At 36.3% G+C, this 19,587-nt stretch overlaps 1 protein-coding gene across 1 annotated transcript in view; it reads left to right on the plus strand.

The window, feature by feature from the left end:
* SORCS1 (sortilin related VPS10 domain containing receptor 1) overlaps positions 1-19,587 on the plus strand; it is a 289,292-nt gene that overhangs the window by 164,391 nt on the left and 105,314 nt on the right. The window contains exon 4 of the mRNA XM_035547734.1: positions 14,378-14,536. Within this exon, the coding sequence (XP_035403627.1) occupies positions 14,378-14,536 (159 nt within the window). The remainder of the gene's footprint in view (positions 1-14,377; positions 14,537-19,587) is intronic.

The raw sequence follows: 19,587 nt of genomic DNA on the forward strand, positions 1-19,587 counted from the left end.
TTCATAGCTGCAGCTCATCACTGTTCCTATCTCTTCTTTTGCTTTTCTCAAATATCCCTGCCACAAGGAAATGTATTCCACACCATAACGGAAATTAATTTAATAGAGGGAGAGTGAAGGCCAGGTAGAGTTGAAACAGGTCTCTAGTTATTATTGCATACACTGACATGGCACTGGGGATGCAAGAGTGAAACAGATCTCTAGTTGTTATTGCACATAACACTGGGGATGCAAGAGGTCTCTCTGTGTCAAAAAATTTGAGGTGAGGCCATGGTCCTGTTGCCTCCCTTACTTCTCTCAATGGTTCTCATTTATGGAATGATGAGAGAGAGAGAGAATTTATTCTTCTGATTCTGGGGCTGAAAAGCGTACACTTTCCTTACCAGTCAGTCCCTTTATCCTCATTCCAGTAGTCAGTCTGGTGTCACTCTGATTGCACCTCCTTTTCCCTACTTCTTGCTGTCTAATATAATAGTTGTGTGAGTGGTAAGTCTGAGTCTTTCTTATAGTGATATAATTACCCTTAATGCAGTATTTGTTACAGACCATATATAGTCTTGGGATAGAGACTGAGTATAGAGACTAACTGAAGACAATGAGCCACCTGAAATCACCTGCCCCAAGAGGAAAACCTTACTGAAGGGTGGTATAAAACAGGAGGGGGAAAAGAAAGAAAAGGTAAGTGGAAAAGAGGGACATACAAGATGAATATCATGAGGCTTCCTTTATTCACTTAAGGAGGCAGCTTTATTCACTTTGTACTAGTCTTCCTGTATGCTTGATAAAAGATTCATGCAAACAGGTAAGCATTTATGAGGCCTACTAAAAATAAACAGACCAGAAACTCCTGAAATGATGAATCTCTCAGGCCATGGGCCATGTAAAATCCTAATTCCCTGTAGGTGTAAGTGGAAACCCACTGTGCAGCTGTCTGACCATCCATATTCACTATGAGATTTTACACTATTAGAGATTTTTTTCTGCTCAAGGCTATCCTTGTTTATATCCCAATAATGGGGTACACCTCACTGTGTATATTCAGTGAACCTGTGTATATAAACTTTACTGCTCAGGGTGACTACACAGTCACCCATGCTTGTAGGCTGTTTTCAATGCCTTTCAGGGGGAAGTTCAAAACACTTGAATTTCAAGTACATTGTAAGGGTTATCACAAAAAATATAAAAGAAGATCACTTGGATAGTGAGTTTATCACTAACACTCCAGGGAAAAACCACTGTCAGTCCTTTCCCTGTCCCCTGTGGTAACATCTGCTTAGGTTACCATACTTTTAGGCCGAGAGTCATTGCTTGCTTTCATTATGATTAACAACCTTTAGGGTCCAGTGTTTGGGGCTGGAAGATGCTATTGTTTGTAATACACTTACAGTGCAAGTAGCTTCTTTCATGCTATGACACTGATTAAATAGAAGAGTTTGTCCAAGTCATTTTCCCTCTTGATATGTACATTTTCTTTCTCCACCACAAAGTTGGTGTGAGGATTAACTAATTAATCTCATGAGATTCTTTAATGAAAGAAATGCCTTACTGAGCAACAGAACAAAGTACTGGCAATATGAATGAACACAACTCATTCCAAATCTCTACAAAGCTGAGGTTTCTTTTCTCCTCTAAGGAAGGTGCTGTAAGACTGTCTCAGCTTAAAAAGGTGATTCTTTTCCTGTTCAGTACAATACAGAACATCTGTTGCAAAGGAACAAACGATTAATAATTGAAACTAGATTGCACTTTCCAAAATAAAGTGCCTATACTACCTTAGCTTTCCTTATATGTTGTTCTTTCTTTCCTTTCAAAATACACTTATCAAATACAATCGTTGAATATGAGATTTTTTTTAGAATAGAATTTTCTACTGTATTTCATTTAAGTTTTAAGTAATAGATTTTCAAACTGTTTTCAGTGATGAAGTTTTTTTATGTTAAGCATATGTAAAAGAAGAGAAAGCAGTGTGTAATAATAATGAAACATGAACGGCGAGATTTAATTTCAAGTCAGGCTACTAAATTAGACCTAAAGTGACTGTGGAATGAAGAGACAAGAATCTAGAATTTGATTTGAGGGAGATTTGAAAATAACAAGAAGCTTAATATTTCCATGTTCTTTTCCTCTGAACTGATTGCTCCTGGAGCTAATGTTTACACTGTATGATTAGGAGCTGAGCCTGGTGAATTCTATTTTCAGCACTGCTGCAGGAACACAGGGGTGAAATTAACCTCAGTCTTTTGGACTTGCACAGTACTACCACACTACTTCAGCCCTCTGGAAGCCTCACTTGCCTTTAAGCAGTACACTGTTCACTCATATAGCTCTGACAAGCAAGGGCATATCTTTATGTTTTTGGAGTCCACATCCATCAGTTTGATTTCTTCTAAAACACAGCTGGAAAGACAAACTTCAGCTCACCAACGTGTGTGTTCTGAGATTTCTTAGTTAAGATTGAGAGCCTGCCATCTTTACTCCACTTCATCTAAAGATACTCTGCTTTGACTTCCCATTTCCTACAGAAATCATCCCGATGGATAAGAAAAAGGGCTTTCATCAAAGCTCTCTTGGAGGACAGAGTTTCAAACATGGCTCAGCTCTCATAACTGTTGTCTAAGTGGCAAAGCCAAAAATAAAATTCTTATTTCTATGTTTGGTTTTCAGTGTGTGTACCATGGTCACTTGAGATCCAGAAATTCCTTCTAAAGAGTTTGTAAGAGGCATTTAAAGGAAAGCAAGCTTATTTCAAGGACCTCGCGTTATGTGGACAGGGCAACACACATTCAAGCTAGGATGTACAAACCAAATCCACATTGCAACTGACTGATTTAGATCATACATAAATACAAAGACCGTTTGAAAATGCTTGTCAGAGCCTGAAAAGAGATTAAAATTTGAAAAGGAAAAAAAAAAAAAAAGCACTGAACTTAATCTGTACTATAAAATCTATTGGACCCCTCAGATTTTAGAACGGAAAGTTCCCATGGGATGTGAATGTTTTCCCTGTGTGGACATTGGACAGAGGGTCTAAGCATGTGATCAAGGTAATTGTGCTCTCTTGTCTCTCAAAATCATGACGGAGTAACACCAAAGGTTTACCTCATTCCCTAGAGGAATGTAATCTCGTAAGAGTACCACCACCATATCAGAAACACAACTACTGGAAGTGAAAGGGGCATAGTAAAGATGGTGGTGTATATTTTAATGTAAAAGCTAGTCCAAGAGTTTGTCTTACTTGAAACCAGATAGCATACTGTGTGTTGGAACTCTAATCTTAGCTTCTTCATATAAAGCAATAAAATGTAATACAGCACTGAAACTATTTGTAAAAAGCAATCTCAGAGTAAAATCAAGTTAACCATTACCACAAAGAAACACAATGAGTACAATTTCTCTCAAATTTTTGTGTCTGACGAGAAGTAGAGATTTATCTTTTCTGAATATACGCGTGAGTCAGTGACAAAAGAATAAGATGACATTTCTGTCTCTTAAGTCCAGACTATGTAACCCATTAATAAAATAGGTGCAGTTTTGAGGTTTTGATCTCTTCGCTATCATAACATGAGAACAAGTCTAACTATGAAGGGCTGTTTAAAATTAAACCTTATCTTTATGTGTGACCAGAAAAAGAGACCCATACTTAGGAAAAGACAAATGTCACATAAGTCAAGAAAACTGGTTTTGCTTTTATAAAAAATGAATATTCAGGTCAGAATGTGAATGAAGTGGTTAACTTTTCACAAATGTTCTACTTGATTTGTTGGCAAAGCACAAATAAATCGTCTGAGGAAAGTTTTTACTAAGCTAAGATGGTTTAAGTTAAAAGGAATATAAAATGGAAGATGTTCCCATTTGTTCTAAAACTGACTGGTATTTAAAATAAGGTTAACACCAAATGGAAACTAAAGTTTCAAATTGGGTGTGCCTGAAGAGTTTATGGAAGCGACATCCTTGAAGTCATTTAAAACTTGACAGGACAAAACTCTGGGCATCTATCTGTACCTTTGATGTTGGCTCAGTATGAAGCAGGAGTTTGGAGTAAATCACCTCCAGAGGTCTTTACCTAACTAAATTAAATCCTATAAATTATGAATCACTTTATAATTCTACACAGAATAAAAGTAGCTCTGAAACATCCTGCAATAATGTATTAAGATAAACTAATGAAATATTTTCTTTATTGTTTTTAGTATTGCATTTCCATTTTTTTGTATGAGTAAGGATGGTACAAATGGGTTTCTTTCCTTTTTCACAGTCCTCATTAAGACACTAGTTCCATTAAAACAAGAGAGGACAAAATGTAGAATCTTTATGTTCATTTAATTCTTGAGTAATAGAAGAGAAAGCTGCACTTAAACAAAGCTAAGATTTAAAAACTGATGATAATCTTCAGAGACTCCTCTCATATAATCTTTTTTTCTCATTTATTTAAAAGGTACTGGCTCAAAGCAAAGGCATATATTTTAAGAATTTACCCTAGTTTTTGGGATTGCAGCCCACTCTTGGGAACGTGAAGGTTGTGGTTTTTCTCTGTTCACAGTCCAGCTCACAAGTAGTGACTCAGCAGCACACACCAAAAATATAGCAGCATCTTCACCTTTAATGTAAAAAGAAGTAGTTGAATCTTTTCAGGTCTTGTCCAAGGTGAGGTACTTTTGAGAATGGGGCTTCTGCCAAAACTCGGCCCCAGACAGAAAAGGCTGTGGGAAGCAATCCGTTCACTTGATGAATGTCTCCAAGCTGATGACCTGTGAATAATGAACCAGGCTGTGTGGGGGTGCACTGCCATCTTTTGGATTTTGATAGAAACAGGATCAACCTAATCCCAGTTGGTGTTTCAGATGTTTTCTGAACTGATATTCAAAGCAAGGATTGGTTGTTATTGTACAGTGTTCTCTCTTGGACAAAATCTTCTCCCCCACACCTCTGAATTTTCATCATATCTCCACTATTATCAGGTAGGACAAAAGGGAGGGGAACTTAGTCATATCTCCATTGATGTTTCAGCCTCTTGTTTGCTTTTCATGTTTCTATACTGCACCAACCCAACTCTACAACTGTTTTTTTTTTTTTTTTTTTTAAGCATTAAAATTCAGATGGCAAATGGAGAAAATGCATTAAACTGGGATTAGTCAAAGTAGAGAAAGTTGAGCAACAATAACAGCAATTGTTCATTAGTACAATCAGTACAGTAATACTGATTTTAGTTTGCTTTTTTTTATTTATTTTTACGATAGAGAAGGTCACTAGTATTTATGCACTGTCATTCATACCACAGTCATGTATTAATGAAAATCTAATATTGTATACCATGTTTGAAAAAGAAACATTGAAATGTTAACTGACTATTAAGATTATGATTATCATTGAAAAACCATAGCAATAGTTGTAATTCGGGAAGTGTTTCTAAATGTGAAAAAAAAAGTTTTTGTTTCTCTTAAAATATTTAGGTATTGAGAGAATTATAACTTTTATTAGAAACTTAATTATTTCAGTCAATATGAAAAGGGGAAACAGTGGGCTGCAATGATCTTTTATTCACTTAGAAGAAAATGTTTTTTTTTTTAAGCTCCCAGTTGTTAATGGAGTGCTTTTAAAAGTATTAAATCATGTCCATTCAAACACATCTGGGTAGCACTGAAAATATTGTGCTCAAGCAAATATGGACTAAGACATAAACAGCAGCGATTTAGCTTATAATATAAAACCCTATGGCCATATTTTTCTTAAATCCCATAACAAAAGGAAGACATTTTGTTCAGCCAAGGTAGCCATCAGTGATCTACAAGGGTCTTTGTCAGTGCATAGGGTAACAATATTGCTCTAGTTTCTAGAAGTGTAATATAAAATGTATATTTTCTAGGACAGCTGGTGGAGATTTCCATTCATTGCATAAAGGGATATTCTTTTGAAACGGGTGAAATATATATATATTTTTGATTGTTAATCTTTTTTTTTTTCCTTTTTTTTTTTTTCTTTTTCTTTCTTTTCTGGGTAATGTGTGTGTGGTAGGGATCGGTAGCATTTCAATACTCTTAGCTTAACTACTTAGAAGAATCTGCTGTTAAAAAATAAGTAAAAAAATCTTTTTTTTTTTTTTAATGTATTCTAAAACTTCTAAACAGAACACTTAGGGCAGAATAGCTACTAACATTTAATGTATTTTGTGACTTCCACACCTATATACAACCACATGTATATACAACCTGTTTTCTGTCTATGTGCAGACCAGGGAGAAAGACATGTTCCCAAAGGGAAAATTTTCTTACAAAATGTGTCTTCTTCCTTTAGAGAATATTTTGGACTTTCACTAAATGACGGTATTACTCTGTAAAACTGAAGAGGCAAACAAAAATTTTTGGATGTGACTATTTCTGTTACCGTCTGCAGCTTCGATAAGGGGGAGTTACAAAGTCTGTCTTTTATTTTTTGTATGTTGTTGTTGACACTTGCGTTCACTCTTGCTGACTCATAAAACAACACCTGAGGATTCCCACACCTAATAAAAAATAGAAATTTCATTGGCTGCTTTGCTTTGCTATCACTTTTGGCCTGTAGTGGACTTCTTTACTAATATAGAACAGGTAAATAGATTCAGTTTTCCAGTCACTAGCCAGCTTTTTATTTCAAGCCACATTCATCAAGATGCCAAATACAATTCTCAGTAGTTCTTCTACTAGGAACACTGTACAATCCCAGCTTTCAAAAATATTGGCAGGTGATAATTTTCCCTCTCTTAAGTGATAGCCCTTTGCCATCTAGTATTCTGCTGACAAGAGATGTATTATCACTCAATGAGCATTAAATCTTTCATGTGTGCAAACAAGATGAATTCACCATCTGAACCTTTCACCACATCATATCTCTTGCCTATAAAAAGCCAAGATTTGAGGAAGATGGTAATATCTGACCAGTTATGGACGTCCCGTGTATTCTTGGGGGAAATGATGTCTGCATTTTCACTGTTCAGATCTTGATTGAGGTTGAAGCTAAATTATACTATCTAGTGATCAAGAGCATAATTTTATTTAGGGGAGACTTAGAGTATGTTAGCCTCCGTCTCAGCAAAGTGCGGACTGATAGTATGAAGTTGAATTATATGTCTTTGTATGAATAAGAACACCTGTATTCTTAAGTCACTGAGTTATAGTGCAAAATAACTCATCCACAAACCTTTTCTTTGTATTAATGTGGTCATTTAAACTTATTTCTGAGACTATTCCAAACCAGTTCGTCGTTCAAAAGCATTTTTTTTCCTTCAGAGAGTTGAAAAGTATAATTCTTTCACTTAAGTCTTTTATTTCCCTACAGAATTGCTGCACTTTCTGAGTTAACAAGAATTTCTGGCGATAAAACACTTCACGGTACCTTGAGTGAATTATTGGTGTATAATTTTAATGGTGTCTTAATGAAATTGCTCAGCAACTTACCTTGTCTTTTAGTTGGTGTTAGAGACAGCTTCAAAACTGTCAGCTCTAGCTCATTTCATGTTTTCATTTAGCTGTTAGCAAATTTATTTAAAACAAAGACTTGGGCCAAATTTTGGTGGCAGTACTAATGAGCACAGTTCTACAGCAGTTGATGTTAATCTATGAATAAATCTTGCTAAGTTTTGCAGAGGCTTCAGTCTCCTCTTTCTCTGTTAATATCCAAATGAATGCTTTGAATTACTTCTTTTTTATAATTTTGTCCCTAATTTATTTGCTCTTGCAACTACTTACTGCTTCTAGCAACTCAGTCCTGTAAAAGGAATTGGTCTAATTTGCATTACAGATTACAGTGGTGTTGCATTAATTTCAGAATGTCATGACCAAAGCAGTTCATTTCTTTGGCCTGTTTAATTCACTTCTTATTCTAGGCCGTGAAAAAGTTTAAGCAATGAACTAGTTCGATTATTTAAAAGCAGGGTGCTTTGCTTTGAAATTCATGTGCAAATTGCTGAATCTGGAGAATCAGGTTCTCTGTTTACACAGTCTTCATGCCTTGTAAATGACAATCCAAATTCAGAAGTGATACGTAAAGTGGCAGAAATTACATTTCATTGTGCTGGGACTCCATTGCACTGATGCTTTTGTAATCAGGTGCCATGTTTTTTAAACCAACAAACAAAAAAACTTCTAAGATTATGTAACTGGCATGTAGAGGAGCTGAAAAAAAATGTAAATATTTAAAGCATTCAAGTAGGGAATGCCCAGATTTGTTGGAATGGCACAGTTCTGTTCTTCTTTGCTGATTACATGTTTTGCTGTATTCACTCTGTTTTCCTGTGAGAAATGTTACTTGTTCCATGTGGGTACAACTGTTAGGTCTATGCATGAAGTACGTAATAGGTGAAGACAGTGAAGGATCTTTTAGTAGATTTGACCTGTATCTTTTCATACATCAGAACTGAGTGAAAGACCAGCTTGAGTCCCTGGAATATAGCTAGATTTTTTCGTACTGTTCTGTTTGACTGATACAATGCTTCTTCCTATAAAACATTAGAAAAAAAACACCTTGATCCAAGAGAAATATGAGGTAATAAAGTAGGTAAAGGTTGAGAGCAGTTCTGGACTTGTTTTTACTAAGCTGCTGAATCTGGCTTTCAGGGCAATTGTATACAGATCACAGTTCCATCTCTAAAAGCATGACAGATCCTCTTGCAGAGCGTTCCTGGGTTACTTTGTAAGGACAGCAAAAATATACATAGTTTTCAAGTGCAATCTGCCATCAGCAGAGTTAGCACCAAAAAAAAGGGTGAAAATTGTGGGGTGTTTAAGACCTATAAATTATGTTTTATGTTCATTTGTCACCTCTAGGAAAAGCAAATAAAGTTTCTCCCTTTTCAGGGGGTGGATGATTAATGGGTCCCTGCATTTGGTTGCAAAAGCCTTGTTGACTTTATTGACTTATTTTACAGAGAAAAAAAACTAATCCATCTGAAGTATCAGGAAGTGCAGCATGTGCTTGCTGTGCCTGGTGTGAGTAAGCAGATTCTGATCATTGCTGAGCACTGATCTGAACAATTACTTCTGCTGGGGAGAAGTGAAATCTTGACTGACTTCACTCTTCATTTAGTTCAACGTAAGACAATAACCAGACCAGAGGCACTGTAAGGTTGGTCTCCCTTTACTATGGGCTTTTCCTGGAAGCATGAAGCAAAGAAATATTACTCATTACTCCTGTATTAATCACTTTATTTTATAATGGTGGAATCAGTTTAAAAGCTGTCAAAATAAAAATTATGGGCACAATTCTTTGTATACACGTTGCATACATAGATCAGCTTGCCAGTTCTGATAATGTTATTATAATTTATAATTGTTTTTCTCTTTCCAATGTTGTCTGTGAGAACAACCATGATAAATCAGGCTGAATCTTTACCAATTACACTTTCCTCTCTGTTGAGAGGGAAGTGTCAGATCAAGGCAAGTATGTAATATTTTCCTATATAATTTTCTAGCATCCAACAATTTGTAGCTCAGATCCCTAAGCCAATATTATTGTTGTGTTTGTTTGTTTGTTTGAATTGATGGATATTTTCTCCAAGAACATATCTGTTAATGACTTCCATGGTTTAACCAGGTAAGAATCCTGGAACTGACTGTGTTTTGTATCTCAGTCGTAAAATTTCATTTGATGCTCATGATTTTTGTGTTATGACAGAGTGAATAATTGTTCTATAAGTATTTCCAGGACATTTATAGTTTTCTAGACCTTGGTCAAATTGCCTCTCATTTATCTTCTTTGGAAGATTGGAAGTGTGTTTATTTGGTGCTTGTATGAAAAATGTTTCATTTCTTTCTTTGAACACCCTTCTTACTCTGCTGTGTTTTCTACTATAGCCCTTTTATTTTAAGATGGAGGATGAGAACAGCAGCCAGTGTTTAAGATGTGGGAAAACTTTGCAGTGACCTAAGAGGATTATTATCATGCTGTTTAATTACTTTCTGATAATTCCTACTACTGTATTTGAGTGTTTTTGACAGAATCTGAGGAAGGAGCTTGTGTTTTCACAGGGCTCTTCACTGAAACCCCGACAAATCTCTCATGAAAGAAAACAGTTATGTAGAGACTATTTTTCTCTCTGTTACTTTGGGATTGCCTTTCTCTATTTTTTTTTCCCCTCCCATGTATCATCATTGAATTTCACCTGTCATGCTCAGGTACTGAATATAGTGAAATCCTTTTACAGGTCTCCATAGATGGCTTTTTATTATTATTTTTATTGTATTACATATAATAATATATTATGTTATAATTGGTAATATAATGTATTATGTAATATATAGTATATATTATATAGTATATAGTATATATACTCTATATTACGTAATATAGTATAATAATATATTATATTATTATAATTTATTTATTTTTTATTATGAGTACCTTACTGCCATCAGCAAACTTGATCACCTCACAAAACATAGGGAAAATTCCAAATGAATGCTTATCTCCATTGTAGAAATGGAAATATTTTCCCTAACCTTTATTTCTAATCTTGTAACAATTAATTAATCTATGGAATGGTCTTTTTATCCTATAACAGTTTCAGATCTTTAAGAGACTTTGGCAAGTCTCAAACCTCAAAAATCCTATGACTTCATCAGCCAGGTTGTCTTTCCCTACTTATTCTGTGATGCTCTCTAGGTACCTGGATAGATTTAATATGTGATTTTATTGTGCAAAAACCTCCATGATGTCCAGAGTACGTTTGTCCAGAAACTGGTATTAGCTGGGAAAGCAGTGATATGTTGCAGAAACAGAGCAACAAGATAGTTCCTGCTTTGAGGAGTTTACATTTAAGGTAATCCAGTATGTTTTCTACAGTGAAGTGGGAAGTTTAAAAGTAGTTTCCTTCTAATCTCCTTTTTGAGATATTCTTAGATATTACAAACTTAATTAGATATTTGACTTCTAAAGTTAGATTCTCTGTGCTACTTTTGTTTTTATTTTTCATGCTTTCCTATTCAGCATGTCTGTGTCCACTTTTTATTTTCTGTATAAGCAACTGAATCAAGTCAATGGGTAATAGGCTACTTCAAAGTAGAAGTTGGCTTCATTTATTTCAAAGGAAAGTCTAAAATGTATTTACTATGTACTTCTTACACTGCAACACAAACATTAAAATTAATTGTACTTTCTCTCCTTTCTCATTTATGTTCCACGCAACCTAGAAAAAAGAACTAAACTCCTGTGGTTGCATCTACTTTAGCACGTAGTGAAAGTAGGTTTGTAGAATGAAGCAGTTGATGCTGAGATGACATCCACAATATGGGCGTTTTAGACTTTAGACTAGTGCTAACCGGGTACTCTGGGCTAAATGTCTAGTAGTGGTTGGAGCACATTAGGTGCACTTCTGAAATATATTCTGGTTTAGTTTTATTGAAAGGAAATTCAGTTCTGGTGCCCTGAGATCACTCTGTGGAATGAGCTAGAACATAGTATATAAGGATTTACTGTAGAGATTTCCTCTGAAAATCTGAGGGATTAATTTCAGAAGTACACTACTGCTCTGATCTGAAAGGTTCGTACAGATACATATACGTGGTGTTTCCCCTTCATTCTGACAATTTTTTAACTCAGTTGTCAATTTCTGCTTCTCATCCAACAAATGCTAACTTTTGGACTTGTAACTCTGATTATTTATATGCAGATATCTGGTATTTAAATTTGCTTTTCTTATCTTGTAAGTAACAGGGGACTCTGACTGTGGTGTGGGTCGTAACTGCTTAGTCAGTTCTAGCTTGTTTCATTTTAGGACATCTTTGCAAAGTGATTGGCAATGCTTGGTACAACGGTGGAACAGAGGATGCTGTCCCAGCACTGAAAGTTGGTCTCATAGTTAACAGACTAGTGGCTGGAGAGTCATCCATCACCTCGGTCCCCTGTTTCTGACTCTCTGTATGCCCTTGCATAAGTCTTCAGCAGTTCTGCACAGTCCTGCCACATGTACAGTGCTGTTGCTGTCAGCATGTGTAGTAAAACAGATGTGTCCTGAAACACTTCATATGTACAGACATGCTGGTCATTGCAGTGCAATGGTCAAGACTCCTGGAGACTGCAGGTACCTGAGAACACAGTAGTAATAGCTCAGGGTGGTAGTCAGCAGATTAAAGCCAAAGTCAGCAGTGCTGGCAAATCTGTTTGGGTGCTTAACTTTTATTGATTGAATGAGGAATTAGGTGCTTCAGTGCCTCAGCAGTTTGTCCCTCAATTCCCTTTCTATAAAATGGAGATAAGAGCACTTCACACTTCAGAGGAATGGCATGACAGAAAATGTGTTAAGGCTTTGATGTTCTTGGATGTGGCAGTGATGAGGTCAGATGCAGGTAGAAAGAGGTATGTGAGACTAGAGTGGATCTTGATTAACAACTTGCCTTAGAGAGACAATCCAAAGTCAATGAAAAGTCTCTTATTAACTTCAGAGAGCTGGGATCAAGGCCATTGATTTGTGCTTATTTCTGCTCTAGTTGCTATAGTCCAAATTAATGCTGCACTGTGATATTTCCAAATACTAACATAAACAAAATCCACTTATGAAGGGAGTCAGAAAAATAGGAAAATCACAATTTCTGAATCAGAGTATGCAATTGATAAATATTAACCATAGGAACTTTGTCCCAGAAATTTGTCTGGTAAGAAAAAAAACCTAACTGATAAACATGACAATTAATTTTTGGCTTGAGAAGCTGCATAGGTTACTTAGTGAAAATAGATGGTCTATATATTGATGCTTTGATTATTAATGCTTTCTGCGTAGTTTCTATCATGCAATCTTCAGTTTAGAAGCCACATCAATTATATGCTTGATGTATTTTAAAGTGTTAAATAACAATAAGAATATTTAATTCTGATAGTGCATGTTTTCATCATAAGATTTCAAAAGTAGACCACAAATACAGAAGGTGATAGTGCCTTTATGTTGTGATGGGAACATTACCCTATTTTGCATTAGAGATACAGTGTGACAAGGAAATGTAACTGGTCTAAGATCATTCAGGATATTACATTTTTGGGAGTTTGAAGTAATATCCCAACCTTCCAAGTCACTGGCCAAATTGTTATGCTACCAAGGGTTTTTCTAGTCATACATAAAAACATCTGGCAGCTATCCAGTAATGAAGGACGTGTATTTACACCTTCACATACAACTAATTCTTTATAATCTGCGTATATCAAGACTTATGTTGCCCTATAATTCATAGGTAATTAATTGTTATACCTAACACTGCCTGCCTAATTAAAGAGAAATAAATGAAATGTGTGTTTGTGCAGTGTCAAAACCCAAATACGAATTTGCTCTGAGAAATTCCAGGTGTAGGTCCTTTCATTTCAGGCTTGTCTAAGGACAGATTAGAGTTTGCCACTTGCAAAGCAACAGCAACACCAGTACTTAAAAATGAAATAAAATGAAATTAAAATGATGCTAATGATTCAGTGCTTTAATACCTGCTCAGGCAAATATTCAGAACTTTTCATGTTTGTCATTCACAGTGCCTCATTCACACTCCTTAGGGGTATTACTTTGTTGCTTGCTGAAATACTGAAATGATCTCTTTGTACTGCTCAAAGCTGTGTATTCTCTCTCATGCAGAGAAACATGAGAAAACTTTCTCATTATTCTCTCTGATTCATCAGCAATGCAGTCCAATTAATACCATAGTTAATGGGGAGAAGTAGCTACTATAACTGAAAGCCATAGATCTTCTGTCATCCTTGACCTAACACTCTTGGACAAAGCAAGAAAACAACTTTTCTCTGCAGAGATTATTTTTGATACACTAGTGAATCTGTAATTCACAGCACCATAGAAACTAGAAATGGAAAGAACCCAGCACGTTAGCAAATGTGTTCTTCTGCCAAAGCAAGATTGCTTCTTGCACACAGCCAGATTATAACATTTCAGGCAATGAAACTGTCATTTTCTCTGAAAATTCTGCCACAGTCTAACAAACCTCACCATTAGAGATCGTTCTGTGTGTGTCTCTGTCCTCCCCCCCCCCTTTTTTTTTCTTTCTTCTTCTTAACACCTTACTTTTCATCTGCTTCTCCAATAGATGAATCCCAAAGACCCTAGCAGCCTACTGTGGTTGCTTAATAAGTTATTTTCACTCTTGAAATACAAATTTCATGTTTGATTTTTCTGATAATTTCAGCATAGACTTCGTTTGGGTCTGTTTTAACCTAGTGATGGTTATTTTCCCTATTTGATTGTATGTTATGTGCTTATATATGTATTTTAAACATACTAATTTCCTTACTGAACGTTTGGCTATGCTTAGTTTTGATATTGGATTGAAGCATTTTGAAACAAACTGTTTAATAAGGTTATCGGAAGTTCCTGTCTTCTGATTCCTCTTCACTACTGTGTTTCCATCTTTCCTTTCCATAGATTATGCTGCTGACTGACCCAGAGGTTGAGAGCAGTTTATTGATTAGTTCTGATGAAGGTGCCACCTATCAAAAGTACCGTCTGAACTTCTATATCCACAGTCTGCTCTTCCACCCAAAGCAAGAAGATTGGATCTTAGCATATAGTCAAGATCAAAAGGTAAGAGTTGTTGGTAGCATTTTGCTTTATGTGCTTAGGGACAACCTGGTGTTTCTCCATCTCCCTACTTAACTGCTGCAGAGCATTCACAACAATTTTTGTAGTAACTAACGTGGTATTTCCAGCAGGAGACATTGGGTAATCCTTGATCTGTAGGGCAAAGTAAAGGACATAGGCATCTAATGGGTTCATGGGGCCTAGCCCTCTATGACTGACTCGTCAACCTGCATTTGTTCACCAATCCTTTTGGCAATATCATTGGACAGGCAATGGGAAGAGAATATATCTAGGATCCTTCAGGGTAAGAAAAGCATCCTGTAATTTGGTTATTTGTCCTCTTATTTAACACTTCTCTCATGCCATTCTGGTACCGGATCCAAGAACAAAATAAGAGATTGCTTGTTTCTATCCAGTTGGCATATTTTCAAAGTAGCAGTGAATCAATTTCCTTTGAAGGCCAGTTCCTTCAGTATGGGTAATCTATCAGTTGGATGCTGTGAAATTTACTGATGCCAAACTTGAGACACCAGAATGGGACTTGGCTGTGAGAAACCTCATTGTTAACAGATTCTGAAAATCATACATATCAATATGCACAAGTCAGTCATTTCCTTTGAAGGACTTTATAGAGCTCAATCTGTTTAGTTTACCAAAAAGCAGATTGAAAGGAAACTATGAGAGAGTTAGGGTTGTTTAACCTGGGGAATATCCTTCCATCCAAACCATTCTATGATTCTGTATTACTGTACATAAATATCTTCATGGGGTAGATGACACGTACAAGTAAACTTTCTGATCTAGCAAAAAACCTTGTAACAAGAATGGATGGCTAGGTGTCAATGACAGCTAAACTCATCTGTGAAGTTGCGGGCCATTGGAGCAAACTGCTCTGAGAAATGGTGGATTTCATATGTTGACTTCTTGTTGCTTTTGAGTCAAAGACAGACCAAAACAATTAACTAAGCTCCCAACAGGGATAACAGAGTGAAATGTCTTGGCATTGTTTGCAAGCCATCATACAAAGTGATTTGGATGTCTCTTTTTGTTTTACATATAATTAATCTATGAGACTGAATCTAATCAATAATCAAAATATCAGTTACATTGTTCAGATTATATATTAAAGTATCAGCATAAAAGTTTGAATTCTATGATGTCTTTCAAGTTAGTATCTGAATTCATTATATAAAGATTAAGAAGTTAATTTTCCTTTTGCCTAAGTTAGTTTTGTAGTTACTGTTACTGTATACCTGAGAAAATAAAGGCATGAGGAAGTTGAATAATTAGCTAAGGTCACAAAATGATCTTATAGGAACTTTTGGAATAGATGTTCGGTCCTACACTTTAAGCTCAAAACCAGTATAATTCCAGCCTTGTAGCTTAATATCCTTCCAAAACTGAATGTTAGGAAATGCATCATGCCTGCCTAATTCTTTCTCTTGAGTCAATTACATGCAATATTTTTCACTCACCCCTCTCTTGTAGCATTTTGTGGAATGGACTGTGGTTATAATCTGTTCCAATGGAAGGTGCAGATAAAATGATTTCTGGGTGTGATTTCTGGTATGTAATTAGAGAAAGTCAAAATGTTTTCATTCCCTTGTGGCTGTTGAATTCCCTAGAATGATATGAAACAGAACAGAATCTTTTATATGCTGTCTTTTAGGACCCCTTGGAATGAAAGTTAATGTGTATTGGTAACAGGAGATTTATTGTGCGAAGGTCAATGAAACTTCTAGTGGTAAATTTGTCAAATAGAGTTAGGATATAGCTGAAAATGAATTTCTGCTGTTGGGATAGTCAACCTGTTCAGGAAATAATTCTGAATTAGAGTCCATACAGATAATGCTCATTTAATTTATGGTAGATGGCTACCAGCAAGTATATTGTCACTGTTCCATAGGAAACTCCCACTCTTTTCTTTTACAGAATTCTTGAAAGAAAAACAAACAAACTGGATATAGGAATGAAGGACCCTTTTGTGTGTTAACCTGAATTCATGGAGTTGGTGTGGGAGGTGTGTGTACAGGGAGTTTTCAGTGAGAGGATGCAGTCTGTATGTTAAATTTTCTTTGTGTTGTGACATTGACTAGCAAATTGGATAACTGTTGGGAATTCAGTACTATAGCTGCAAGAAAAAATCATGTAGCACTGTATATCTGTACCAATTACCTCTGAAATACAATTTTAAAAGTCCTCCATATAGATATGAGTCACAGGACTGGTTTCTACTGTGAAGCCTAATGGAGATATTTTCTGACTTCAACGATCTTTGGCCAAGAACCATACAGCATAACCAACAGGCAAGGAGTATTAATCAGCTTGGACTAAATTAAATGTAAGTCAAACTAAGGGTCAAATTCTGCCTGTGGCTAAGTGTAAATGGCTCCCTCTGGTTTCATTTTTGCATATCTAAAGGCAGAATTTTCTCAGAGTAATTATGTAGTCCTGTGGATATCTAGATAATTGCAATGGGAGCAGTGGAGCAGTTTGGAACAAATGATCTTGCAGTTTGCTATATTACATTTTCTTGCTAAGGCTGTATTTAAGGAAAGAGAACCATTACTCCTTGGATTCCAGGCACTGTGTGCTGACTGATCAAGAATCGCCCTTGGAAGCAAGGGAAACATAGCTGCATGGTAAAGAATTTACGTTGTCATATCACTGACCTAGATACCATGCATGGACTGAAGAGGCTATGGAGGTTTCATTGATGCTTCAAGTTATATTCTGACCAGTTAGGATTGTTGAATTCATTTAATAATACTGCTGTTGACAGTCGGGAGGGAGGTGAGAATCAATTAGAAAACACATTTACATCCTTCCAGAAAGCCAAGTCATTATTACATCATTTACATCTTGTCATTGCAGCAGGTGAGACCAGGAAAATCAGGTGGTGAATAGAGCAAAGAGCTGGAGAGACAGGAATCACATTGGGACTGGACTATTTGACTCTAAGAAGTGATTCAAACAATTCAGTAGTGGTGAGGGCAAATTCAACAGTTAGTGCATGCCTCTTATTGCTCAGTTGTAATGAACAGGAAATGGGTCACAAAGCATCAACCCTCAATCTGTTTACAGCCCACTGAGTCTATCACTATGATAAGCACCACAGATCTTTTTTGTTTGGATGAATAGAGATTTACTAAATGGTAGGGAAATCTATGTTAACTGAAGTTACTTTACAGCCCAGTTTCTTGGGTGTTGTGTGCAGATGAATGTGGTTAATTACTGGGGTTCAGCTGATGAGCAATAACTCATTAAGCTTCAGTGACTCTGTTGCTTTCGTACTTATCTTTCCTCTCTGTCTCTGCCTTGGGCAGCAGACTTGAATTACCATTGCTGACAGGCCAGTCCCTTATTCAGTCATGACTTTTTCTGCCAGTCCTGAGGAAAAAAAAAAAAAAAAAAAAAATGAGCAGCAAACCGTCTGCCACCTGTGCTAATTGCTTCATGATTGCATTTATTGTTCTGTCTGAAAGTACAGTTGTTACATGGCTAATTCTTACCCCGTAATTGCAGAACTACTGCATGCTTCTCTGTTTTCTGTGTAAGAGGAGTTACAAATCAGGAGGAAACTTCAGCCACTGTGAAGCTCTGCTTGCAAGGTAAAAACTTGCTGGAGGTCTTGTATGTGCAAGCTATCGTGGGTTTAATCAGCTTGCCTGTAGGATGAGGGGCCGTATTTTGTGGGAGTATTACTTAAGTGTTACTGTGTAATCTTCAGAAGTAGTTTGCTGTGAAATCAGAGGGTGAAAGTAAGAGTCTCTACTTCATGTGGAGACATCATCTGCTATTTAAATGGGTCAGACACACAGAAGAATGGTTAGTAATCAGACAGGAATAACAGAGCTATTTGGAGAGATGAAATATGGGTGAAATTGGGAAACACAAGGTGGGTGAAATGCAGAATCGTAATTGCCCAGCTCAGGAACAAATGTGCAAAGATACTCAAGAACTGAAAAACAGCAACAAAGGCTAAAAAAAAAAAAATAAAAAAATAAATTAAAATGGAGTTATTCTTTTTGCTTCTCCTCTCTCATTTTAAACAAACTCTTGAAAGGCAGGGCACCCCAGACTAAAAGAGCTTTGTCAACACAGCATGAGTAAATGGTTTACATTTCTTTTTTCTTTGTGTTTTTTTTCTTTCTTTTTTTTTTCTTTTTTTTTTCTTTTAAACTTCCCCAAGAATCTAATTCCGTCTGTCTATCTTTACTGACTGTGCGTGTCACACGGTGGAGATAGGTGTGTTAGGGACTGATGCTTGGCTGCGTAGCTAAAGTGCTGTTCAGCAAATCAGGAGTCTGTTGTGGGACAACATATCTTCTGTTGTCAAACCATGCCATCTTCCTCAGTTTCCTACAATAAAGAAGGTGGGATCAGGTGCAGTTGGAAGGGTATGTGAAGGTAAAATTGTACATGCTTTCCTCATTCAAAACCTTCAAGAGGACAAATACCATGGGAAGTGAAAAATCACCCTGGTCTCATTTCCCACCCTCTCTGCCTCTCAATCCTCATCTATGAAAAAGAGGGATTTTTTAAATTATTTTTTTATTTTTGCCTTTGAGAAAAATCATGCTGTTTTTAAGCTACTCGGAGTTAGCAGACAATACGTCGTAAATAAGCCTTTCTGTCCTTCTTGAGTGTGTCAGGAAGAAATGGCACAAATTTCAGTTTTCTGAATGACTACATGTCTTGTGACTTTCTATTAGAACAATCCTTAGGGCCTTGGTGAGTTTTTCACCTCTTAATGGTCATTTGTTCACAGAACTGTTAATTATCATTTGTTGCATTTTATGGAGAGGGAAACTGAGGCATAAGGAGGGAATAAAGATGTTCCCTGCATGGAGGACATCACTGAATGAATAGGGGATGTCCTATTTCTGGTAGTGGGTCATTGTTCAAGGCTCCATCTTGGCCTTGTTTTAAGTTCTCAATTTAAAAAACTAAATTAAAAACAAATCTCAATGAAATTGCATCAAAATGTAAACAGGAAGCTCCCTTCCCCAATCAGCATACTGAAATTTTACTTGACATTGGACAAAACTTTT

This window comes from Cygnus atratus, chromosome 7, assembly GCF_013377495.2.
Source record: "Cygnus atratus isolate AKBS03 ecotype Queensland, Australia chromosome 7, CAtr_DNAZoo_HiC_assembly, whole genome shotgun sequence".
Lineage (NCBI taxonomy): Eukaryota > Metazoa > Chordata > Aves > Anseriformes > Anatidae > Cygnus > Cygnus atratus.